Source organism: Halichoeres trimaculatus, unplaced genomic scaffold (genome assembly GCF_033239565.1).
Source record: "Halichoeres trimaculatus isolate MK-OKI-2021-1 unplaced genomic scaffold, fHalTri1.1 fHalTri1_scaffold_3, whole genome shotgun sequence".
Taxonomy (NCBI): Eukaryota; Metazoa; Chordata; class Actinopteri; order Labriformes; family Labridae; genus Halichoeres; species Halichoeres trimaculatus.
Window position 1 is genome coordinate 17,225,460 of NW_027437181.1, and position 25,978 is coordinate 17,251,437.

General features: G+C 40.6%; 1 protein-coding gene across 3 annotated transcripts in view; it reads right to left on the reverse strand.

The window, feature by feature from the left end:
• Positions 1 to 25,978, reverse strand: part of apba2b (amyloid beta (A4) precursor protein-binding, family A, member 2b) — a 63,667-nt gene that overhangs the window by 10,069 nt on the left and 27,620 nt on the right. For 2 of the 3 annotated variants that reach the window (XM_074665570.1, XM_074665569.1), the window contains 7 exons: positions 17,710 to 18,198; positions 15,790 to 17,132; positions 11,243 to 11,323; positions 9,852 to 9,891; positions 9,213 to 9,358; positions 3,408 to 3,443; positions 1,225 to 1,311 (listed from right to left, as the gene is read on the reverse strand). In XM_074665570.1, coding sequence (XP_074521671.1) covers positions 1,225 to 1,311; positions 3,408 to 3,443; positions 9,213 to 9,358; positions 9,852 to 9,891; positions 11,243 to 11,323; positions 15,790 to 17,132; positions 17,710 to 18,178 — 2,202 coding nt within the window. In that variant the 5' untranslated portion in view covers positions 18,179 to 18,198. The remainder of the gene's footprint in view (positions 1 to 1,224; positions 1,312 to 3,407; positions 3,444 to 9,212; positions 9,359 to 9,851; positions 9,892 to 11,242; positions 11,324 to 15,789; positions 17,133 to 17,709; positions 18,199 to 25,978) is intronic. The other variant, XM_074665571.1, reaches the window with a different exon arrangement.

Consider the following 25,978-nt stretch of genomic DNA (forward strand, 5'->3'; position numbering starts at 1 on the left):
GAGTCAAATGTTAATTTGAGCAGTATATTGTGAAAAAAAATGTAAAACAAAAAAGACCTTTGGTAAAAATAAACAAATAAAGGAGTGCAGAAGGAATGAGCGCTTCTGGTTCCCTCTTTTTGAACAGTGTTTTACTGTCTTTTGTTTTTTTTTACATGGGATTTGGGTTTGATGCCTGAAATGAAAACTGTGCTTTACACAGGCTTTTAAGATTGTCTTGTTTAGTGTCTTGGCATAAATTTGTCTGTAAATGCCAAGCAGTAACCTCTGATGTTAAAAAAGGCACAAAGTGCAGGAGTACTAAAAACTGCAGCTACCCCTGGGGCTGGCTCTTAAAGTCAGGAACAAAGTACACATTTTTATAAGAGAATTAAACATGTTTATAGTCTGGCACAAAAAAGGTATTGACATCTAGACCTCATTTTTTATTCATTTAACTGGGTGGAGTTGGCTTATATAAAGAGTTATGCATAATTAGGCATTATCAGGGTGTCACAGGTTTGACTGTCAAGTGGAAGTGCGAAGTACTAAGTAGCTATTTGTCAAGACGGAGGGCTACGGTGATCACACTTCAACCTCAGTAGCCCGGGCTTTGTTGTTGTCTATACTGTTTTTTTTGTATATTTACCCCCCAAAACATAAAAGTGGAGGCACCCAGAAAAATTTGCAGAAGAAACATAAGCCTCAGTTACTGTGTTGGCTGCAGAGCCAAAGTGTTGCAAAATTTTATCCGAAAAACAACATGCTAAGCTTTCAGTTAGCTTAAAAATGATCTCTCACAGCAGGGATTTATCATACATTTGAAAACACAGCAGTCTTTCAAGGAATGACTCATTCAGGACAGATGTGTTTGTGCTTTTTGGACAACCATACTTCTGTTAAGGTATGAAAAAATCATTTTGTTCCAAATGTTGACAGATTGTGCTGCACTCAAACAGCTGGCTCTGCCATGAGGACAGATGTTTCGTGCAGCATTTCTAGGCTTTGAAAAATCAGATACTGACATCATGAGATGAAATAAATAAATAAATAAAAACAATCAGTGGTTTCATAACAAGTGGCGTGTGTCAACAGTTAAGATGCAGTTATGTCAGCAGTGACACAGCGACACAGTCTTGTTTTGCAGCCTCTGTTTGTCTCAATGTGTGAACAGGTTTTGTTCAAATGAACTGAAGAGACTCTTTGGATAAAATCTATGTATACTTTTTTCTCACTGGTACTCACCTGTGAGTCTGCATTCAGGACTTTGATCCTTTGTGTAGAGATGAACAGGTCCACCTCAGTGAGGGTTGTAGCATCTCCATCTGCACTCTGCAGCAAGATAAAGCAAACAACAGAGCTTGTCAGACTTTTCTGGACTTTGACTGGTCAGGGTGGTGTTCTTTTGTACCGTCATTGTCTACTCATGATAAAAACATACTTAAAACTGCCTGAATGGTGTGTGTGTTAAATGTGGGAGAGTATTAGTATTTAAAATGCATGCATGGAGAGCTTAGGATCCAGCTTGAGAAATGCTTGTTAGATGGACAGTTTGTTGAGTCTTGAGGTGAGGTGACCAAAGCAGAAAAAGAAAGCGTTTGGTGGTGTGTTAATATACATCAACTGTCCTGGCACGAGGATGACGAGCTGGCACATAAAAACAAAAACAGCTTAGCACTAAACCCTGACCAGCTGGTTCTTATACCAGTGAGAGCAATTCAGCTTCAGCACAGATCAGGCATGCACACATTTCTTTCCAACCACAGTAAGGCTACTAAAATTGTATTTGCTTTTGCCTGATATTCAAACTGCTGTACATACTCTGAAATAAGTCATTGGTCCTAATATTACACACACACTCATACAGACACACACACACACAATCTATAGCTGTACTATGAATATATTATTTTTTACTTTTTAAAAATATTGGGTGCTTTACATCAATTTCTGGAGCAGCTTGTTTTCTGTGACTTCTTTATTAAGAATTAGATCCTAGAGCATCTTGTGTTCTCATTTTTTAATCAAGGTAGCATGTAGAAACAGCTGACTTATTAATAAACAGCTGTGAGCATCAGTGAATGCAGCCAGTCTCACGATTAAAGTCAATTTAAAGCACTTTTGTTAGAAACAGATTTTGCTCTGTTGGCTTGTGTAAACTTGAAGTCCCCTCACATAAAGGTTCAAACTGTGAATATGACAGAAAATCACATGAATATTGGATCATGCACAAGTGGAAATAACAACAAAAACTCCCTTTTTCACATGTTGTTATGAAGTTCTTCAAATCTCCTCATGTTGTTTATTACGTGGCCTAAAATTCAGATCAGGGGGCTCTAATGGGATAATCCTGCTCCACTGTTTGTCTGTTTTGCGGTCCCTTAAGTGCTGACAGGCTAAAGTCATGAACTAGGATTAGAGTAAGATTTACTTTCTGCTTCACTGGAAAAAATAAATTAATAAATCAATGGCTGAAATGCTTGGCCTGTGCTGTAAAAAGTTTGATGTGCTTATGTAAAAAAGTCAACTCAAAACAAAGTATTTTAATTTTCTTTTGTTCCAGTTAACACCCATCTTTTAAGTATTTAAAAAATCCTCGATCACTGAACCAACAAACCATCCAAGCTTCTGGGAGGCCAGGAAAGCATTACTGACTGTGGAGCGTTTAAAAGTCTGTTAATGATGTCTGTTTAAATATATGTGATGTATAAATAAATCATTTTAAATCAATAAAATTAGAAATGATTCAAGATGTCTTATCGATGTGGTAGACATTGTACGTTTCAACTAGCTAATAAGCTAGACATTGTACAGTGAACAGCTGGTTCTGAAAATTAGAATCCCAACATGTTCCCATACCCACTGACTCACCTATTACACTGTATATTATACCTGAATGAAACTTCACACATTTTGATCCCAGGAAACAGCTACAGTGTTTCTGCACAGGTCAGAACAGAGGAATACATGCATAAAACCCAGTTCTCTGTAAGTTAGCCCAACAGCTGAGGGTGAACTCAAGTCCTTCTTATTCCAGACACCTTAACTTTTGATCATACTATTGAGTCCTTTTACAAAAACATGTTGGATTGATCTTGTTAAAATACTGTAGTACAGATGATGAGACATTAAAAGGCTTAAATCTACTTTAGAGCTGTTATCAGTTAGAATAAGTTCACTTTGAGTTTTTGTACCTTAAGGATTGAAAACAGTCTCACTGCTTACATGATAATGTCATCAAAAAACAAAATATGTTGGTCTCTACTTTTAAAAACCTAAAGTTTGTTTGACTAAACAAACATGCAAGAGGTGAAAAAACACAGATGGTAGAGGATACACAAAAACAGGAAGAATTGGAATGAAAAACAAAAGGTGATAGTGGAGGGGGAAATGGTCACGGGGTCTTCCTATTGCTCTCTATTACACACCGCCTTTTTCTTGATTTTGGCAGCCTTCTGTACCCTCTGGCAGGCAGGCAGGCAGGCAGGCAGGTAGGCGTTGGGACAGGACAAGGTCAGCGGATACAGGAGCACGAAAAACAGGAGGAAGAGGAGGAGGAAATAAGGAAGGTAAATAAAGGAAGGTAAGACAGTAAAGCCCAAAACCAAACGGCAGGTATGCTATCGCTCATCTCAGCAATAGAGTGAGAAAGAGAAGGAGAGGAAGGGAGAGAAGAAGTAGGAGGAGTGTGAGAGAGTGTGTTTGTGAAGATAGCGGTGGCACAGCCGTGTTGGTTATCAGATACAAATCAAAGCAGCAATTACAGAGGGTAATAATTGCTTTTTCTGTTTTGAACACAACAAATCAAAAGCGTGCAGACATGAATTGACAGTGTTCCTGCACTTTCCACATCCATGATAAAAATAAGTATATTCATATATGTATAATTTGTCATACGCATTCATCAGTTTGTCATTTCATGTGTTGGCTTTGTGCATTCAGGAAAGGAAACACAGATCATAACTCTTACATTTCTAAAAATATCACAGCTAAGTAAAAAAAAACACAATTAAATCAACGCCCAGTCTGTCCTGCTCATGCTGCTTCCTCCCTCCACGCAAATGTCACAGTTTAAAAGCAATCAAGAGCCTTAAGCTTAACTTGTTCATGACACAAATTCTTTAGGAAAAATATTTTTAAGTTTTCTACAGCCACAGCAGGGAAGACATCAGGAAAGTGACAGCAGTGATTGAGGTTAAATTGAATGAATGACTGCACCACTACCATGTCCTCTGAAATACCAAATCATTGTGGCTCATTAGAAGGAAATCCATGAACATATCAAAAACATATTAGGAGTCAACATCTCTATCAGATGTAACATTTTATCCAGAAGGTGAATTATAATGATACAAAAGTGGTTCAAGCACTTTTCAGCATGAAATATGATTTATTGAGAAGTTGTTATGATCCCTAATGTCTATAAAGAATCGCCAGATTTGAACCACATAGGTGTTATTTTGTAAGGTCAGGCTTTACTTTTTATATTTCCATTCTTTCTGACACATATGCAAAATTAATAGATTTGCAATTCTATTGAGGCTATGTGAAGTTATGCATGTAAAGTGAAAGCTCTTTGAATAAGAATAAAAAAAAACAATCAACAAACTCAATAAAGCCAAAAAGGGGATAAAGCCACAAGCCAGGGTTTAAACAACACGCTTTGGGGTTTGTTCACTGGGCTGCATCAAAAAGTCAAGTCACTATTTTGGAATTAAACAGCTTAGATCAACATGGCGCCAGTTTTGCACAGTTAATGTGCTAACAGCTTGATTAGTTCATCAGCTATTCTGGTCTTGGCGCTGGCCCTGCAGGGGTTCAACTTACACAGATAATCTTTCGCAATACTCCGTAATCTCTCAAAATCAACTCTTCTGTACTTTATAAAGTTCACGCTGAGCCGCTGACACTCGCTCCATCTGCCATCGACCAGAGGAAATAATCTTGACCTTCATTTCATTACTGAGTGAGGCTGGATGTCTGCCCGAGCCACTGTGCCGAGCTGTTACTGCCGATATGGAATTAGTGAGGAGAAAAAAAGGAGCGGGGTGAAAACAGCCCAAAGGGAAGAGAGTCTTTTTTTGGGTTCGTAAAGTTTTCCTTTTTCATGATCAGCTCTCACGCAAGACAGACATCTGAGGTTTTCAGCAGCATCTATGGCTCGGCTGAGGAGGCGCTGAGCAGGGAGGGAAAAGAGAGCTGGAGAGTGAGTGGGGGCGAATGGAGCTCTATAAATATTACATCAAACAGAGCGAACATCATGCCAAAAAGATGTGCTCAGTTACCGGACAGCCTTTCTACACCTCACCTGAACAATACCTCCATCCCTACAGGCCCTAAATGCTCATATGTACCTCCTGTGTGCCTGCTGAGGTTAACCTGAAGCATATAAATAAGTGTGTTCACATGTTAATGTGTGTGTGGTTTGCTTTTCAAGCGGTCGCCTGTGTCCATTTCAAAGTCAAAGATTAAATGTGCTTCAGCGTATAGTACAGCCACTCATTTTTCCACGAGGGACACATCAAGGAGATAATGGACGACTTCTTGCTCAATGGACCTGCTCCAAGCAGGAGGAAGCATTAAAGGATGATAGCCAACTGTTGCCATGGTTTCATCCTGACAAGACTTTTGCAGGGAGGGAAATTGTGCATGACAGAGTGGGTGAGAGGAGAAGTAGATGAAGACTGGAGAGATATAGAAATTCTCATTGAAGTGGAGAGGACTTTTTTGCCAACAGGCCGAAAGGCGATCAGATCGTGCTCTGTCACTTTTCCTTTCGTCATTTTTCAACCCGGGATACTCTTCCATGGGGTTAAAACACTAAAAAAATGTTTTTTAACTGATGTGGCTGAATATATATCTTTTGCGTCACTGGCTTTTGCTAAATGTTCTGACACATTGGTGGTTCATTCAGGACTCACAGTTCCAGTGTGTTGTTTGATGTTGTTTTATGTAAAACACCCTCATGATCAGCTGGAACCAAACGTTGAGTCTAATCTGTTTGATTTGATTTGACAGTTTTTAATGGTTTAAAGGAACAAATTAGTAGCTTTCCAAATGAATATATATATATATATATTTTTTTTTAGGAGACATACCTCTCAACATTAAAAAAAAAACTGAAAAGGCTGAAGTTCATTGTCCATTGCTTAAATTAAGGAAATAATGAGCAATGTTTTGGTCTATGCCAAAGTTTTTGTATTGTATACACTGATAAAATATTCCCTCCTAATTATTATGATGCTTTCATTTATGGCTTTTACATTTCTTGCATTACTATGGAACGATTTCTGGTCATCATCAAGCCATCCTAGGACCTTTTTAACAACACATTTATGACTTTTTTTCTGGACAAAGACCATTGATCTTTAATTCAAAGAGATTTCAGATCCCATATAAAGTCAATTTATGAACCAAACTTAGTGACAAGCCAAATTTAAACACAATGTAAGCACTTTAAAAAAGCCAATTATTATTAAAGCCAATATTTCAGTTGAATAAGACTGTCTGCCATTTTCTGTTCATGCTGTTCTTTTGTTTGCTGATTTTATGCACTTAGAATCAGATCAATAAAACCCTGCTCCTGCACAGAAAGTTCCTCCATCCCTCTTTCTCTACTTTCCTGAAGCTCCAGCTTTCTAAAAGTAGAATACCGCACGGGAGGTCATTTAATATTTAGAAATACAGCCAAGCCTTGTGTCCACATGGGAGGGAGATAAAAGAGACTGGTGTATGTGCAGCAACTGTGCTCTGAAACATCAGCACTGCATTATGTCACCACATTACGAAACAATCTGCTTTGATCAAACAAGTCTTATTTCACAGACAGAGGGGAAATCTTCAAGTCCGACCTCTGCTGAAATATAGAAAAGGTGAGAAGTTGCTGGTCACAAGCACTTTAGGAGGAGTAACAGTGATGAACACATCAATCAAGCTAATCCCAATTCATATGAGTTGTTCACTTCTTCATGTTGGTACCAATCCACAGTTCTTTTCAGAAACTGCATCAGAATATCATCATTATCACAGCAGCATAAAGAACAGCAGGGTGCAAGTGTCATCAAGAGAAATATAAGGTTCACATGCCAGCGGACCCATTATCACAGCAGCTGTGTTTCAAACACATGCTCCACAGTCCACTCTGGCTAAGTTCTATCTGCCCTAAAAGACCACTTATGCTGAATACACTTGGCCATAAAGTCCTGTTTTAGACACAGGCAGCCCCATTATCCATGTAAATTTCATAATGAGCAAAGTGGACCATACTGAAAACTAATAAAAAATGATAATAACTGTTGTGTATGAATGGTTAGCCATTAAAACAATATGCAGAATTATAGACCTCCACTTGTTTGTCTGGAATGGATGAAAAAAAATCGGATGAAAAAACATTTAAATATGCTTTAATAACTATGATTAGCTGCTGGAAATATTGCCTGCAGGACAGAAAATCAATGCTGTCCAAGCTCAAATTAGAAGACCATTATATAACGCTGTCACCTCTGAGGAGAAGAGAGAACTGGCATCGTATGAAATGGTCTTTCAGAGCGGGACAGCAAATCAACAGCTCTAAATACCTGGGGAGTGAACAAAAACCTTACAACACCTTTTAGAGTCTGAATAAGGTTTAGGAGAACCACAATTTAAATATATCCTTAGGGCCTCTCCAATGATTAAGGTATTTCCCCATTTGTAGAGTAACACCACCAAACACAAAACCTCAGAGCTCTTAAAAACTCTGTAAAGTGTTCATCCATACAACAAGGTAAACTGAGCTTACTACAAAAGCCTATCACAGAGATGTTAATAATCAGCTGAGAGATATTTCAACATTTGAGAAAGCATCTTCATCAATTTGACAACACGTGTGCAACATTTATAAAACGCACTGCAAAGACCACAACACAACAGAAGTGTTTTCGTAGGACATGTCCAGACATGCTTGTTGTAGACGCAGATTTTCAGTCACAGTGATAGGCTTATATCTAAATCATACAATCACAATGTTAAAAAAATCAAAAACACTTACTTTTATCTCATTTTCCCACACAACTGGCAGAAAGAAAACCATAATAGAGCTGTGACTGAAAATCTGTGGGACATATGCATCACTTTTAAGTGTCCACTGGAAACACTTCTGTTGTGTTGCGGTGTATTTACAGAGTTTTCTAGAGTGTTGTGGTCTTTGCAGAGTATTTTGTAAATGCTGCGCACTTGTTGGCAAATTGATGAAGATGTTTTCTTAATTTGCTTGGGTTTTGTCTTTTTGCATGTGTTTTCTTAAGCTGCAGCACTGTGAGCTCTCAGGGCCACCGTATCTATTTCATTATTAAATCTATTTAAGCTACAGCTAAAAAAACAGTGTCAACATTAGTGTTGCAAACAAAAACAGTATGACAGTAGCAGAGAAGCAGTCAGAGGGACCATAAACATGTTTTTAAAGTCCATATCATCTACAGTCATAAAGATATAACAAATCTGACCAAAAACAACTGAAATAGGGGGTTGGATGGGGAGTCTATTCCAACAAGGAGACGACAACACATTTATCCTGCTCTACTTTGATGTTGGAGGCTTGTGTGAGGAACAAACCGAACGAAAAATGAAAGTCGCAGACTGTCTGTCTTCAAAAGTAACTGCTGAGCGTTTTATGATGATTTTCATTTTTTTTCCTTCCTTTAAACTTTGTATTGTTGGTATTGTTTATTCTCTTTGGTCTTTCATTCCCGCTTCCACTCTCACCCTTTTGAAGATCTGTCGACCACAGCTCTCTCCCTGTTCCTTTCGTTTTCTTAAACCAGAGAGAAAAACATTATTTTCAAATGCAGCAGACTGACAAGAAATGCCCTCCTCTTTCCTTGTATAAAACAAGTATTTCCTGTGTTTTTGAATGAAGCTGTTGCCACTTTAAGCGGATCTGGTTTCTGTCTTTGACCACTTAATTACATGTAGCCATGTAAACTCTTTCTCATCAGTCTCTGGTAATATAGTTAAAGTGCAAGAACTGTTCCTCAAGTTTCCTTAAAGGTTCTTTTTAGTTGCAACGATCCTGTGGTGGAAACTAACTTTTGGTTTCAGGATTTTTGGTCAGGTAAGGTAAACAATCTGTTAACCTCCCCCAGAGGAAAATATAAAAGAGCAGAGGAAGAAAGTGCAGCTGTGTATGTGTGCTTGCTTGTGTTTTCATGTGTGAGTCAGTGCTTCAGGATGAGAGTGGGTGAGATTTTGACTACCTTGACCCTGCTGACTGCCTCCTGAGCCTGCATCATGCGTATGTTCTTGGAGGGGTTCCTCTCAGACAGCAGCTGAGTAGAGCCCAGGTAGTTAGCAGCAAAGATAATTCCATCAATCAGGTCTTCTGGCTCGCAGGGTCCTGGGACTGGGCCAGAGAGCGAAACGCAGAGAAAAAGGTGATTAACAGGGAGGCTTTGTGAAGGCAGAATGCAGTTAGACTGAAAGAGTCAGGTCTGTAGCGGAGAGAGTATTGTATTGATGAGAATTGCAGCCAAGCAGTGATATTCAGGAGCTTGGTAGATTGAGATAGCTGTCTGGGTGGGATGGAGCGCTAAGATGGCCACTGGCTGTGAGTTGATGGAGGTGCAGAGCTGGTGGGAGGCTGAGCTGGGATTAATCTGCGTCTGTGATATGGAGATGTGCACTCCCAGCCATCCACTCAGGGACACAATGTGCTGTCATGATCTGAAGGAGCAGACAGGGAGCTAAGCCCCTCACACATTATTAGACCAATCAACTGGCCAGTGGCGGGTGAAGTGTTATATTAGGCTTTTGATGTGACAGACAGAGGGAAGAGTAACATTTGGAGTGGTTTCATTCATTCCACTCCAAACAGGTGTGCAGGAGGATTAACTTACCGTCGACAAAGCTCGGGAAGGATGCAACCTTCTTTGTTGGCTGGAAGACAAAAACAGGAAATCACAGGTAATGAGTGTAAGTGGATTCAGAGCGAATTAAGCTGCTTTAAATAAACCTGGTACCTGGCGTAAATCTGCTGCATTAATTAAAATGTGCTTCATTCAAACAACCTTTGAGCTCATGCAATCAGTGGGCAAACCCAACAAATTTCATTTTTATTTCATCATTTTTTGAACTCTGCTGGTTTAAGTGAAGCCTGAGAGAAAACAACATCAATAAGGAGAATTCGAGTTCACTCCACATCATGCTCAGTCATTCCTGTCTTCTAAGTGTGATATTCTAGGAAAAAGCTGGTTGAATGTCATTGTTTTTTTCTTCCAAGATTGTAAAACAAGAGATTGTGATTCCTCTCTGACCTTCCACAAACATGCAAGTCAACCCTCCCACCCTGTGCAACAAGATGCCTTTCTGCTTTTTGGCTGGTGGTTGGTTTTTCACAAACTGCCAAGACGACAGATCGTTGCAAACAGTATGAGCGGCTCAAAGCTTTAAATCAACAAGGCATGTTTTGAAAGCAGTTTGAGAAATCACTATTGCAACTGCCGTGATTGTTATGACATTTCTGTCTGCGGCAAATTTCTGTTTCCGGCAATACTGCTTCTTTCATCAAGTAAAATTAAAGGCACAGAGCCTAACAAAAAAAACACTATCTCTGGAAAGAAATTCTCTGTGGTGCTTTCAGTGAGAACATTTAAGCAGTGTCCTTCCCATTATTCACATGTAGTTACATCATAACACTTTTGCAACCCTAGATATATATGCACCTTGCTCAAGGACACATCAAAAGAAGGTGTTAAGACTGTACAAAGTGTTGCTCATCCACTCTTCACATTGGTATTGTTGTGGGATGTATCAAAGAGCGGATGTAAAAAGAAGAAGGAGGAAGCTATAGACAAGATGGCCACAGAGAGAGCTCTGAATAGTGGAGTGATTCATTAGATTCAAAGACTCATCCCACTGGATCTATTGGCTTCTCTAACCCGCTTGCAACACATTCAGAAAGTTTACTCCGCCCAAGGACAGAGAGGCGTGGGTTAGAGCCTACACAGGAAGCATCCACTGCAGACATTTCAGTGAAAAATGGCTCTCATAAAACAGCAAGCACACACACAGCTCAATTACCGGGATGCCGTAAGCAGGGGACACGGGCTGGGGTTGTAATTACACAATTACTAATTTACTCACACACACACACACACACATGCACACAGTCACACACACACACACACACAGACACAGATAAAAAACAAAGACTTTTTATCTACAGCTGAAATGACCTTGCAACAGATCTTAAGGATGATCAAGGAAGCACTGCGACAGAAAATCGTACCTCTGGTACATTGTTGTTCTCCAGGGGAACGTTGAGGTCAGAGCGCTGTTGTTTTCTGGGTTGCTCTGCACCATTGCTCACCTGGCAGGTCAACACAGAGGAACAGGTAAGTGTAGGTAAAGATCAGAACAGGATAAAAAAACAATAAAGAAGAAATATTGTCAAAACATTTTCAGGAGAAGTTGTGGTATGTGATCTCAGTGAGGATCTGGTTAAAAAAAGCTGGGTCCTGAGTCCTGATCACATGTTTAAAATGCTGTAAGGTGGCATATGGTTAATTTCTCTCTTTCACTCGCCCTTCAGCCTGATCCTTCTTTGTCTCATCTCATATCACGTATATGTACCTGTAAAGTGTATATCCAGCATATAATCACGCTGAGGGAGGATTACATTTATCCCTTGGATATCCATCTTGCAGTCCACAACTGCTCATTAAAATTCTATTGTGTAACTGGATGAAATGAAATCCTTCAGCCAATAAAACCTCCTCTCCCCTGGTGCAGCACAAAAAAGTGAAACTAGAGGAATAGTCTATAGCGTTGTCGTGCATCTGGAATAGAAATTAATTAAAACAAACATGGCACTCGTGGCCTCCTCTGCAGAAGGGAGCTGAACATAAAGTCCTGATTACTATTCATGATACTGCTTGACTCAGTCGTGCAAACAGTCATTAAATAGATAAGATTTGTGTTGTCGTTTGTTGGGCTGGTATGCAAATCTGCAATGTTAAACAAGCTACATTCATGTACAGGATTTAGTGTTACTCCAGGAAAACCATGTACATGCCTTTGCCTGAAAGATAATGAGACTGCATAAGAAAAGTTTTCATCCACAACTACACACCTTTAATCTCTTTCAAGATCAACTGCAAGTTAGAGTTACAGCTACAAGACATTTATCTGTAAACTAAGATATTTTGTGGACATGGTTGCTCCCAGTGGAACAAACATTTCTGATTTATTTATAAAAACACTTTAATGAAAAAGAAACTAACAGCAACACATCTGACAAAAACCGTGAAGTATCATGGGAGATGCAGTCCAAATAATTTGATCAACATTGGTCCTAGTGATTATATATCACAAATAATCAAACATGAAGAAATTGTTGTGCCTGAGAAAAAGATCACAACACTGTGCAGTAAGCTCAGCTTTCTTCAAACAAAACATACCAACACAGTGCTTGGATGACCTCCTTCTGTTTTAGAACTCTTTTCTTATCATAATCTCTCAGCTTCACGCTGTGCCGCAAAGCTCTTATTAAATTCTTTGTTGTCCTGGTTCATCCAGAGGTCATGCTGAAGTGTTGTACAGAGAACATTTCATTTGATATCAGAGGATGAAACATCTGAGTGAGACAAGGACTCTTCCAGATCTGCAGTGTGCTGTGTATTCTCCCATTTTAATCTGTGCTGACTGACCCACTTCTGCACAGTGAATGTAGAAGCACATGTGGACACTGCGGGGCAGGTGTGATCAGCATGCTCCCCACAGGAGACCATCTCTGTTCTCCTTTTACCATCTGACTTTTAGAAGATGGGGGAGCTTTGAGTGTGTTCAGCTCTATTGATGTGTCTCCATTGTGTGTGTGTGGATGTGTGTGTGCCTGTGTGCATTCATCCAGTTCTGAGAGAGGAGGGGGACATCTCAAGGTAGCATGGGGGAGGGGGAGGGGAGGGGAGGGGAGAGGCTGCAGCTCATCTCTAGGAGGCGAGGAGCAACATGTAATGTGTAACTCATCTTCTGAGCTTCAGCACAAAGCTTTTAAATCACAGAGTGGCAGGAGTCTCTGTCATAAAGCAGCTAAATAAATAAATAACCTGAAAGGGCAGAACATTTGCTGCAAAGGCTGCGATTAGCATTACTTTATTGATGCTGTCAGTAAAAGATAAAATAGAAGGAAAAGACCACAAATAGAAACGCTATGAGCCACCTCATTTCACCTGATTGGAATAAAAGTGCATATCATGTTTTTTTTGTGTGTTGTTTTCCTAGATATGATAATAATATGAACAGCACCTAAAGTTGTTGCTTATTCTCTCGTTCTTTTTGCACCAAAGCCATGAATGTGGTTGGTTTCTCACAAGAACAAAACCCTGTTATCTTTGATTAAAAAATTCTATCTGTGCTTAATCTATCATTTCTTCATTAATTATACAAGCCTTTTTGAAATAAAACATTTTGACATTTCAAAGTATAAAAAGGAATGAATTGGAAAGTTCATGATTTTTAAAGGTGGTAATGCTGATGCAGATGAGCTCGCCGACTCAATGACAAAGCACTTAAAAGCACACATGAATGGCAAAGGACATTTTTAATTTTGTCTTTTATCACCTGCGCTCCTCTGTCTGGGTCTGTTAGCATGTGACACTCCCTCAGTCACCAGCTACAAATGTACTTCACACCTGAGATCCATCCTTTCTGTTGCTAGGCGCCGCCCTGTTGGTTGTGGCTGCCTGTTGCCTGCCTGTTGTTTCTTCTGTTTTTTTTCCGTCTCTTTTTCGTCATTTTTGCATTTGAAGTGGATCATTGTTTTAGATTATATAAGATTAATTTATTGGTCACGGACATCAAACTGGTTTTGTCTTCAGTGATATTTCTACTATTTTTGCTCCTGTGTTTGTCTGGAGATCCTACATGTAACCATGGCCGCATTGTTTACATGTGAAATCAGCTGTAGCATGTCAATGCTAACTGGTGCAAGGCCTGATGATTTCCCACAAATTGAGAAGAAGGAGGTAAGGACGACATGCTGGTTCTCAGATGTGAGCTAAGAAGTGACGACATGGACCTGTCCTTCCATCCATCGTTATTGGGAACGTAAGATCTATCTCCAATAAGATGGACACGCTAGCTGTGCTAACCCAGCAACAGAAGGAATACCAGAGGGCATCATGCTCTTCACAGACATGATTAACGGAGCTAACACTGGACATTAACGCCACATTCGGAGAACTTCACCGGCTGTGAGCAGACAGGATCCAGGAGAGAGACTGAACAGACTGATGAAGAAGCTCAGTCCTAGACCCTGTGGAGGTGGAGGCTGGCTGAACTGGAGAATGATGGACAAGCTGTCACCATCTATTTTCCTATGGACCTTTTTGCACTGTCTTACTTTTGTTTTCTCGATTGCTGCTGTGACTCCTCCTGAATTTCCCTTCGGGGAAAAACAAAGTTTTTTTATTCTACTCTCTTCTATTCTATTCTATTCTGTTCTATTCTGACTTCTGCAGTATACATACCCCAGCTTCACAACCACTCTCCACCAGTGTCTTAAATGCTTCATGCAGTACTTTACCATGGTCAAGCAATTTTGTGTAGAGGGATGTTGGATTTTGAAGTTGTGTTTTGAACTTTGCTAACTTTTGGTTTCATTCTGACTCTCAGGATCAAATCTCATCCCAGGTTTTCTGTTTGTTCAGCCTCAACCTGCCCTGCTCCACCATAGCAGAACTCCAATCATATTCTGTTGTTTTTCTGAATCACTGTCTGGTTTTATGCTCAAAGAACTACCAAACTGACAGTCCGTCGTTTTAATAAGTAAAGCATTTCACGTGCAATATTGCTGCTCTCTCCCTAATTTTGGTGCTCACCCCCTTTCGTCTTTCTTTTTCCTCCTTCCTTAAAAGATAGCATCCAGCTTTGTGACCACTGAGTGTAAATGATCTGACAACTAGAGGAAGTAACTATTAGTGAGAATCTTACAAGTTACTGATGTTTCAAGATTACCAATTGAGTATTCAAAACTACAGTGTTGGAACTCATAAATCAGTCTGTTGTTCAGGCCTGTGAAATACACAAGCTCAAGCATCTGAAATGATGCTGCTGTGATTGTTTCGCTGTAAAGGTGTCAGTTACATACATTGGCAGTTAAAGTCTTTGTCATTTAAAATGTTAATTATCTCCACCAAGGAGGTTGTGTTTTTGGAAGAGTTTGTCTATTTGTTTTTCTGTGAACAACATAACTCAAAAAGTAACAAACAGATCTGGATGAAATTCTTAGGAAATGTTCAAAATGGGAAAAGGAAGAACGGCTTAAATTTTGGAGGTGATCCAGATCACCGTCCGGATCCAGGATTATTTAAAAGGATTCTGTATCATTGTGAGAAAGGGCCATTTTCACCATATGTGTATATAACTCCTTGACAAATAGTCGGATAGCTTTGCAAAACAATACAAGACAAGTTCACCATAATTCCTGACAGATGTAAAAGTACAATCCAGATCCTGCCAATATTATGGATACTAAGAGCATCATTTCATCATGCACTGTCAGGTGACAAATTATCTTACAAACCTGCAACTAACGACAAATTGTAGCAGACAGTCTGCTGAAAGGGAGTATAACATTAAAGTAGGACTAAAGTGTTGCGTGAAACAAAAATGACGGAGATCTGCCATCTCTGAGTGCTTTTCTAGTTATATATGTTTCATATTTGGATTTGGTTCAAATCAACCATCAAATCTATAACACCTTGAATCTACTTGTTGAGTTCTCTCTTTGGGCAAAAGCTACGGATCAAATTCAAAGATTTAATGTCAGCTCACCTGTTCCTGTGACCATCTCTGCCTGTCTTCAGGGGAGCGTGGATGTGCCTTGATGCCCCTCTGAAGCTCTGGGTTGTTGTGATGCATGGAGGGCAGGTTCAGGGACTTGGGCCTACTGTCATGGCGATGGTGGACGGGTGGGTAAGGAGCTGGGTCAGGTTTGGGGTGAGAGTAATCGCTTGGGGTGGGGTCCTGTGCCAGCTCCTCCGGGCTTTGGTCAGTGCCACTGCTGAGACTCCCCATGCTCATACTCATCTTGATCTCTGCAACTATTTGGTCAATGTCCTCCTCCGCCTCCTCCCCTGTCTCCCCCTCGACTACCAGCACCTTCCGGCTACGGTATGGAGAGACTCGCACTGAGTTCCCATTGTCCTCTGGTGCATAGTAGTCTCCAGTGTAGGCCCTTCCATGTCTTTCCTCCTCATCACCTTCCTCATCTTCCTCCTCATTAGGGCAGTAGTCTTCACTTTCATCCTCTTCTTCCTCATCCTCTCGGGTGTCTTGCAGTGGAGGAGGGTGGTGGTGATGATGCTGATAGTGGTCCAGAATGGGTTCAGGTCTTCCATTGTATATCTGTTCATCTGGATCCTGTTCCACCACCTCACAGCGGACCTCTCCTTCTCCCTCCGCCCACTCCTCCACCCTGTGCCTCTCACGCCCCGCCCACTGCTCCTGCCTCACCTGATCTTCCTCTTTCCACTCCTCTCTGGCCTCCTCATCTCCTTCTCTCCATTCCTCCCTCACCTCTTCCTCCTCCTCCTCCTCCCTCCATTCCTCCCTCACCTCCTCCTCTTCTCTCCATTCCTCCCTCACCTCTCCCTCCTCTTCTCTCCACTCCTCCCTCACCTCCTCTCCTTCCTCCTCTCTCCACTCCTCTCTCACCTCTTCCTCCTCCTCTCTCCACTCTTCCCTCGCCTCTTCATCCTCCTCTCTCCACTCTTCCCTCGCCTCTTCATCCTCTTCTCGCCACTCCTCCCTAACCTCTCCCTCCTCTTCTCGCCACTCCTCCCTCACCCCTCCCTCCTCTTCTCGCCATTCCTCCCTCCCCGCCTCCTCTCTCCACTCTTCCCTCCCTGCCTCCTCTCCTTCCTCATCTTCCACCCATTCTTCCTCTCTTGCCTCTCCCTCTACCCCTCCCTCCTCAGCCCATCCTTCCTCAGCCTCTTGGCCTTCATCGGTGCGCGCTCCGCTTTGCTGCGTGGAGTTATTGTGGTCGCTCTGGCCGTGGCTGTGTGCGTGGTCACAGTCTCCCTGGCTGCTGCAGTCCATTCCTTCCATGTAGCTGTCGTCCTCTGGGCAGTAGCGGATGTAGTAAGTTGTACCTTCATCCTCCTCTGCCAGCCCTGATGGGATTTATGAGCACAAAGAGACAAGATTATTAATGCAAGGGCCCTGTATGACAATCACAACAGGTACTTCATTACCAGACATTCACTGGTATTTAATAGAAAAGGTGATCAAATGACTTAATTCTGGGTTCAATCAAAGGTTTGCCTCCAATAATTAATGTTATTGTTGTGTCTGATGTGTACAGCTTGCTAACTACATTATTCCAAATCAGCTATGTTAATGCTACAAAGAAAAGGTAAAGGTGTTTTAATACAAAGGGATAGTTTGCCAAATTGCATCCCTGCTCGAATTCACACTAAAAGAGTGATTCAGGCAACAGATATTCAGGACTTCATCTGAATGAAAAACTACTGCTTTAGACAGCTTCTCTTTGTGTCTGTGTTTTGTTTTGTTCTGCCTCCCAGTGCTTACAGCTAAAAAAGTAAACCACTACTTGAAATTCAAATGCAGTCTTTTTGTTCACTTAAACATCTGAAAATAGCGGTGCGGAAGAATGGATAATAATGAGAAGATCAAACTAATATCTGTCATCAGTGTAAAGGTTTTATCAATGATTCATATTATAGTTACCGTCATCATAATCTTCGTCATCTGAAGAGTTATTGATGTAGTCAGAGCTGGAGTCATCGTCCAAGCTGTCAGCTCCACCATGGAAGTCCACCCCAACATGTACATCTTGGTGGTGCTCAGGTTCTGGCGTGGAAGGAGTTGCTGGTCGCTCGTCTTCCAGTTCTGCGTCTGCTTGGTTGCTGTACCGCTTCATGTCCACTTCTGACTCTACCTCTGCTACTGGGTGGTTACGACCCACGTCTTGAGACTTTGGAGCAGTGTACTGTGGCTTACAGGAACGAGGAAGGGGCTTCTGATTATGTGACTCTTTGGGGTAGCGGACTGGGCGCCGAGGGGGAAGGGCTTTGGGTTCACATGACTCTATGGGATGAGGGTTGGGACAGGAGACAAGGCCAGGAGCAGCCAAACTGTTCCCCCCGCTGGACCCCGGCCTCTTCCTGTGAGCCATGATTGGCTGCTTACAGGCCATGCATCATTACTGGTTTGACCCTAGGAAACAGAGACAGAGACACAGGGGGCACCACGTTAAAAAATGAAATACAACTTTAAATTTCCTTGTGCAAATTACAACAAAAATAACATTTCAAAAATCAAGGGGAAGGTGTTAAGCTTTGACCTTTTAAGACAACTGAGGTTTTATGTTTAAGCAAGTAAAGAAGACCAACACCACCCTTCATAAAAATGACTTATTTACAAACAGCCACATCCTCATGGAAGATATTAAAAAATCACCAGGTATTTATCAGTCTCTTTCATTCCCTGCACTTTGCATTAAGCTGCAACAGTTTCAGTGACAGACCAACCAATCAATTGCACTGGTTTCACTTTGCCCACACTCAGAGCAACATTTTCGTGTTTCCTAAGCACAATTTTCACTTAATACAGACCGGTGGGTTCAATTTATTCCTTAAGCTAAGCTTCATGATAATAGGCACAAAGAGCAGAGCATTGTCTGGGGATTCTGCCTTCACATGATGAACCAAACAGGCCGCTGTCAGAGAAGAATCAATAGTTAAATCAAGGTCATCTTCACTCGCGTGCCATGACGCCACTGGGTTTGCAGATGTCAGTCAAGACTTGTATCAACTGTTCAGCAGCTTGCTGGCTAACATTGGTCAAACTGGGAGATAATAAAGTCCACTACGACATGTTAAGAGGTTAAGAGACAACAGAGTCAAAGAACTGGTTTAAGAGGACTACAAACCAAAATTTAAACCTTATTGATATGTGAAAAATTGAACCAGGATGTGGTCACAACATTTTATACTTTCACTCCAGCGAGTCATTCAACAGCTAAAACTAATATCTAGATTGAATTCTATCATTGGCTAAATTTACACTAAAAGCAGATATTAAGTCTTTATATCTGTTCTTGGCTGAGTTTTACTGCACCCTCACCCTTACAAAAAACCCTAATTTCTCTGAAATTGAAAAAAATATGAGACAATGGTTTAAATAAGTAAATCTTTTTCAAGAAAATGCCCAATAGTGCAAGCAATCACTAACATATAGAAACCAAATCACAGATTTCAGCGGCACACATTCACTCAAAATTTTTGCAACCAGCTCAAAAAACATACGTTCTGTATTCGAGCATTCTCTGTGCCCCATCATCCCTTTTGTTGCCTTCCTAACTCTGTTGTGCCTTCCAGTTGCCATTAACAACTGCCCTCTGAGGGGTATGTTGTTGCTGCTTTCCCCCATTTTCCTTCAACATAATGAGATTTTCCATCACCAGCGATTACACATGTTAATTAGTGCTGTATGGCTGGGCACTACACATATAAAACACAATGACGTGAGTACAAAAGGAGCCCACACACAAATACATGAATAGAGTTGGTGGTTTTAAAGATGGAGAAGTCAAGATTGCATGGGCACACAAAGCTTTAAGGCTCTTGCTGTCACATTGCAAATGAATGTTTTGGTAGCATTTCTCATGGAGAAAACTGCTCAATACAGATTTGTTGATACACACAAATCCATGTGCTCACATGTTTTGCACACCTGATGAAATATAGTGACAAATCGTCAAGGAAATGATTTTGTTTATCATATAAACACTTCCACAACCAACTCTTGAACCCAGCTAGTAAACATTGATGAAAAAGTGACTCTTTCCCTTACCTGAGGTCCCGGTCTGGGATGAAGTATACAATAGCACTGGTTTGTGCTTTAACAACAGCTCCATCCTCCCTCCCTTCCAGCCCTCTTTGCTCCTCCCTTCCCCCACCAGCTGCTTCACCTCCCTGACTCCCCCTTCTTTCCTCAATATTATTTCCCAGCATCCTCGGCAGAGAGCCAACCCCGCCTTGCCTGATTCCCCAGAGCTGAGGGTAAAGATTGGTAACTATGGGTAACTGCATCCCTTGGGGACTGATACCCTTTGACCTCCCCTTTGTTAACCTGCCGTGCTCTACATATAACGCCTGTTCTGGTGTTGCCCAACTGTTTCTGTTTCACGCCATCATGTCTCTTTCTTCCTAGGCTGCTATTACAACTGTCGTGTAAATTTGGAAATCCTTTAAGTCCCTAACCAGGTGGCTTTTCTCAAATCTGTTTTGGCTGGCACGCATTTCAGATTTGGCAGTGCTTATTTAATTTGCATGCATTCATACACAAGTGGTAATGCCAACATCAGGACACAGGAGGATTCGTCTGTTAGGAGAGATTCAACATGGAGTTCGGCACACAGGACAGCCATGTCTGTTCTCACAGGTTGTGTTTACATGCGTGTTCACACTGTCTAAACACAGAGGGTTTTGTTAGGGGGGAAAAAGGGCTTACCATTTTATCTGAGCTCAATATCCCAGAAAACAAAAGCAGATTTGAATTCTTTATGCGATAAATATGACTTTGCTCATGTGTGTTTGTCATTACATGCATGATCCAAAATATCATACAGTGGGGCCTACTGCTCAGCAAAGTAGTCTTTATTTAATTTGGCTTCTGTACTGTACACTCACAGTTGCTGACGTAATGAAACATGACAGGAACAGAGAGAATAGATTTGTTATTTAGCAACATGGATGATATCATGATGAGTATGCGTACATTAAGGAGGATTTTGCACGGGCCTCTGTCATGGGGAGTCCACCACCTCTTATAACTAGGGATACACCGACACCTGATATCGGTGGATCGGTGCCCCTCAAAGCTTGGTTGGTATCAGTGGGAAGGAGCCGATCCATGGTGCCGATCCAGGCAAACAGCTTTTTCCCTTTTCTTTTTTATTGACGCTCTTGGATACTAGATCTGGAATGTTACCTCTGGTGCACTTTCTTTGTTTTTTGCTGAATTACCAGTCTACAGTGTAAAGAATAATACTATTGAATATTAATTTCTGCACATTCTGAAACATAGTTTTTACCAAACTGCTGGTAAACATTTAAATATTTTATAGTTTAAATAAATGTTAACTTCAGTAATTATATATAATCATTTTTTGCCTTTTACCCAAAACATTACCAGTCTTATCCCATAGTAGGGCATGCAGGTTATTTTTAAACACTGGTATCGAATCAGTATTGGTCGATACCCGAAGCCCAGATATCGATATCGATATCGGTACCAGAAAAGTTGGATTGGTGCATCTCTACTTATAGCACAAGCAGTTTCTCATTCCAACAAAATGAATACTATACTGTTATGAGAAGAAAAAGTATCACTTCAAAATGCCATATTTTGTATTTTGTAATAACATAAAATAACTTGCTATAGCTCGAAAAACATGTTATAACAGGAAACTTTTCAAATCATAGCATAATAATAGTATTTTTTTTTCTGGCTTGGCAGCTGTACACTTCCTTACCGAACAACTTTAACAACCGATTAGACCCTAACCACCACGCTGATAAGCACTTCATCTGGTCAGCTGGAGACATCATGTTGATGTTTAATGGAGAGCAGTCGGAGGGACCTGCCTCTCTTTATCAAGTGCAGTGCAGTATCTTCTTGTTTATTCACTTGAACACTTTCTATTCTCCTTTGACAATTAATAACCCACAGTGAGCGACAAGGCAAAAAGAATTAAGCAGTGCCATTTGTAATTATTTCTTTAGAGGTTTTCCTTTTTTGTTAGATTACTTTAATTCAGAGCTACAAGTACATGATTGGCTTGTTTGTTTGTCCAAATTTATTTGGTGTTTTTTTTTTTCTTAAAGATTTATTTTCTCTGTTCATAACAGAATGTTATAAATACAGTTGTCTGTTGTCACTGACTTTGATGGATGCACATGAAAACAGGAATGTTTAATAAATCATTTGATGAATTCTGCTTTAACAATGTGCCTTAACGATTTCTTTTTTAAAGATTCGATGAAAATTGTTACATTATTTCAAAATGTGTTGGGGAGCCTTTTGTAACTCACAAACATTAATCTCAAACAAGCTTTCTCTGAAGGTTTTTAGTTTCAGTATTTCCTCTGACCCTACTCTCCACTGAGCTTTTAATGAGTTGCATGAATTTATTGTCTTCACTTCAACAAGGACACTGGGATTTCATGGGAAGCATCATAAGGTCTCAGCCACCTCTTCTTACACAGCTCTAATGCATCAAAATAAGTCTTTGTTGAAGAGGGTTTGTTATTGTATAGATGTGGGCCCCTGCTACAAGGTCTCAAGGGTATTTTACGATTGTGTCTAAGTTTGTCTTTCCTGGACCAGCTGTTTCACTGTGTTATGCATAATGTATGCAGGGATATGCTCCAGCCACATGGGAGCCTGAACAGAGATAGAGAGGAAATGAATCAATGGTTAGAGCAAAAAATAAAAGTCAGGATTCAGCTGACTCCGTGACTTTACACTTTCTTTTTGTGATATCTCGCATACACACACAAGGTATTACTATTGGCAACACACCAGGCTGCCTCCGTGCTGCCTGCTTTAAACTGCAGCTGGGGACTGTACTTGTGCTAGGCTGTCTCCCCTGACAGACCGAGTCATGTCTGCCTCAAAATCCTTCATCGAAAATAAAATGAAGCTTCACATTAACCTTAGACGCTGCCCCTGTTTGGCGGATACATGTCTTTAAAGTAGAAGCGTTTGAGCCTAAAAGCAGGACTGAGGAGAGGACAGAGGGCGAGAGGAGCAGTGTGAAAGCAGCAGATGGCTTGGTCAGAGTGTGGGCCTCGGGAATGCCAATGCCTCCATGCACTGAATTCTAAGTTATGACCTCTGTTCACACGGCTGAATTAGACAGTCAGGCTTCAACAGCGAAAAAGGCAAGACAGAACATTAGAGAGTCTTTTAGCCTGCAGATTGTTAAAGAAGAACAATGAGGAGAGGAGATTATCTACCAAACTAGAACATGGCTTTTCAAGTTGTCTTTAAAGGGAATAAGACAAAATAAAAGTATCAACTGATTCCATTAGAATGAACAATTATTCTTAGGGTGTGGGAAAGTAATTATCCAAATGAGCAAGGTATTAAGCTGTGAGACGATAACATGGTGCAGCAGTGACCCATCTTCTACTTTTCAGTGTTTTTTAGTACTGTTTCAAGAGCTGAGTCTCTTATCAATCAACTTTCCGTGGCATCAAATGTTGACTTCAAAAGAAATCTGTTTGCTACATTAATCATTCACAGCAGATACATATGTTACAGAGAAACTTGTTGTCAGGTCATTTTTAATAGTGAGGAACAATAACTAAAGAAGTGGTTTGTTGATGTCCTGAAGTAGCAGGGGATCATGGGAGTTGTGTCTGTATAGTTCCCAAGTACAGAAGCAGATATTCTCTTCCCTTTGGGTCAACTCATAATCACACCCTGAGGATTTACTGTCCTTCCTCCTTATTTCATTCAATTCCTTTGTACCCAAACTTAAATATCCTGAACCCTAAACCCTCGAGGTGGATGCTTTGGTGCCGAAAGCACAAGCGCAGTGGTGGTGCATACCAGAGGGAGGGATTGCAAACCTTGCAGCTTAGAAAGACAGACACGGCCAACTAGAGAGGATACATTTGCCAAGTGATTGTGGAGGATGATGCATGTCAAGTGAGTAAAAAGTGCAGCTTGAGTTGCCTGCCTGAACCAGCCCTCAGGCATTGCTCCATGGAGTACTGACAAACAGTGAAGTTCATTTCTACACAAGTTCAACCACTGGTTTGGAGTACAAACAAGATGTTTGATAAAAGATGTTTCTAAAAACCCTTTCAATTCAAATACTGTAATGCTGAAACAAACATCTTCATGTTTGTTTTGTTTGCTTGTCCTTCATCTTGAGTTCATGAGTTCACTACTATGGATAAAGTGCAAACTGATTGCAACAGACTGTTTTAATGGTAGAACTAGCATCTGAATTTAGGTATCTGTGTAATAAGCAGGATAAATTTAAGTGAGTGGATAGCTGGCAGAGAAAACTCTTGAGACAAGACCTAAATTCAATACAGCAAATCTTGTCCTGCAGTGTTGTGCCTGAACTAGTACATTTGAGTTAAACCCGCTCATATCTTCATTAACGGTTTTAACTCATGAACGTGAGCGAGGGTCATTCCTGGGGCAGTGAATGGCCGCTTACAATCTGAGAGGCGCCAGGTGACGGGAGGTGCGCACTGTGATCTACGGCAACAAATCCTCAGATCTACTACTACGACACTCTCTGTGCATTCAGCATGGCTCATCCTGCTGACAATTCAAACAATACGATGACATTTTTTCTGTCTGTGGTGGTATAACAGCATACAGAGATTCATATATTTGGTAAATTAGCTTGAGGGTTACAGATTAAAGCACAGATGGCTCTACTGAAAAAAGAACCTTTTTGCGTGAGCTGACACAACACTGTTGACACAATTGCCAGTTCAACGGTGATATCCATTGTAAAAAAGCTAACAAATTCCATTCAGTACACAGTACCTATGTGGTTGTCTGTATGTGATATAATGAGTTTTGTATGAACACTACATTTATATTTTGTCTCTAAGGTCAAGACATACCTCTGCTTGAGATTCAGTTTTCATAAAAAGTAAAACAAAAAAGAAAAGAATGAGAATGGTCCACTGACTACAAAGCTAAAAGCCTTCAAACAGGGATAGAAAATAGAGGAGTTCAGTTTGCAGAAAGAGAGTGTGATAATAGGGAGAGAGTTTCTTCTCCATTTCATTTCTTTTAAAGATGGAGACCTGGCTTCCTGCTGATACTCAGCACAGAGGAAATTGCTGTTTCAATTGAAGTGCACTGTGTGCTGGGTGCTCTTGCTCTTCCTTTCTCTCCTTGTGCAGCACAAATGGGAACACACAATCAGAGCGACTAAAATGTACAGTTTTGAGCTTAAAAATTGTATATAGAATACAGTTTTGGTACACAGACTCTTTCATAAAAATACCTCTGTTCCAGACACCAATTTTCAGAAGAATCTATGATGGAGGAAAAACTCTTGAAACTCAGCATGACCACATGTAAGGGGTAAGGAATAAGCTAGTTCAGTCTTTGGAGCTATTTTACATTCAAGATTAAGGGGAAAAAAACAACACTGATAATTACCCAGGCTCCTTTCCTTAACCCGATGGTTTAAAATACTTAGTTCTGGTTGGTCCCAACCTTTGACGAAGATAATGAATGCATAACAAAGGTTGTCACATCAAACTCAGCAGCAGAAAAGAGCTTTGGCCTATTTGTTAAGTTTCTGTGTTCACCTCATCCCTAAATGTGGCCCTAACATTAGTTTCTGTGTTCGCATCTGCAAACATGGAAAAAAACAATATTAGTCTATCATATATTTTAATCAATGAAATCATTATTTGGAGTTAGTTTGTATCTTTAGTTTGTAGCTGGGTAATAAGCAGAATATTTCATATATGAGTGCGCAGTGGTGCAAGCCTTGAAGAAGAATTGTCTCACCCTGTCGGCATTCTATTTCACATTGCAACATGCTTCTTATGTATCATCTCTCATATTGAACAAATCTTTCAGTACGGTATCATCCATGACAAGCATTTGAAATGTAACTGGTTCAAAGTTGTGCTTCGTAGTTTGAGTTAAAACACCTAAGCTTTTGCGATCTTGGCTTCTGTGTATCGCCGACTGTCAAAGCACTTTGTGAAAACTTGTTTTTAAAGATGTGGTATAAACACGATTATCATTATTAAAACTACCAAAAAAGGCAAAACAGGAAAAGTTTAAAGTGTGGGTATGAGTAACACGCCAAGCAGCCATCTTTGTTTCCCACTAATTTACAGCTTAACTGGAAAATATGGAAAGAAATGTAATGAGAAGTTGTAAAATGTAAAGACCAGCTGTAACAACAGTTGGTCTTGAATTCGACTTGAAA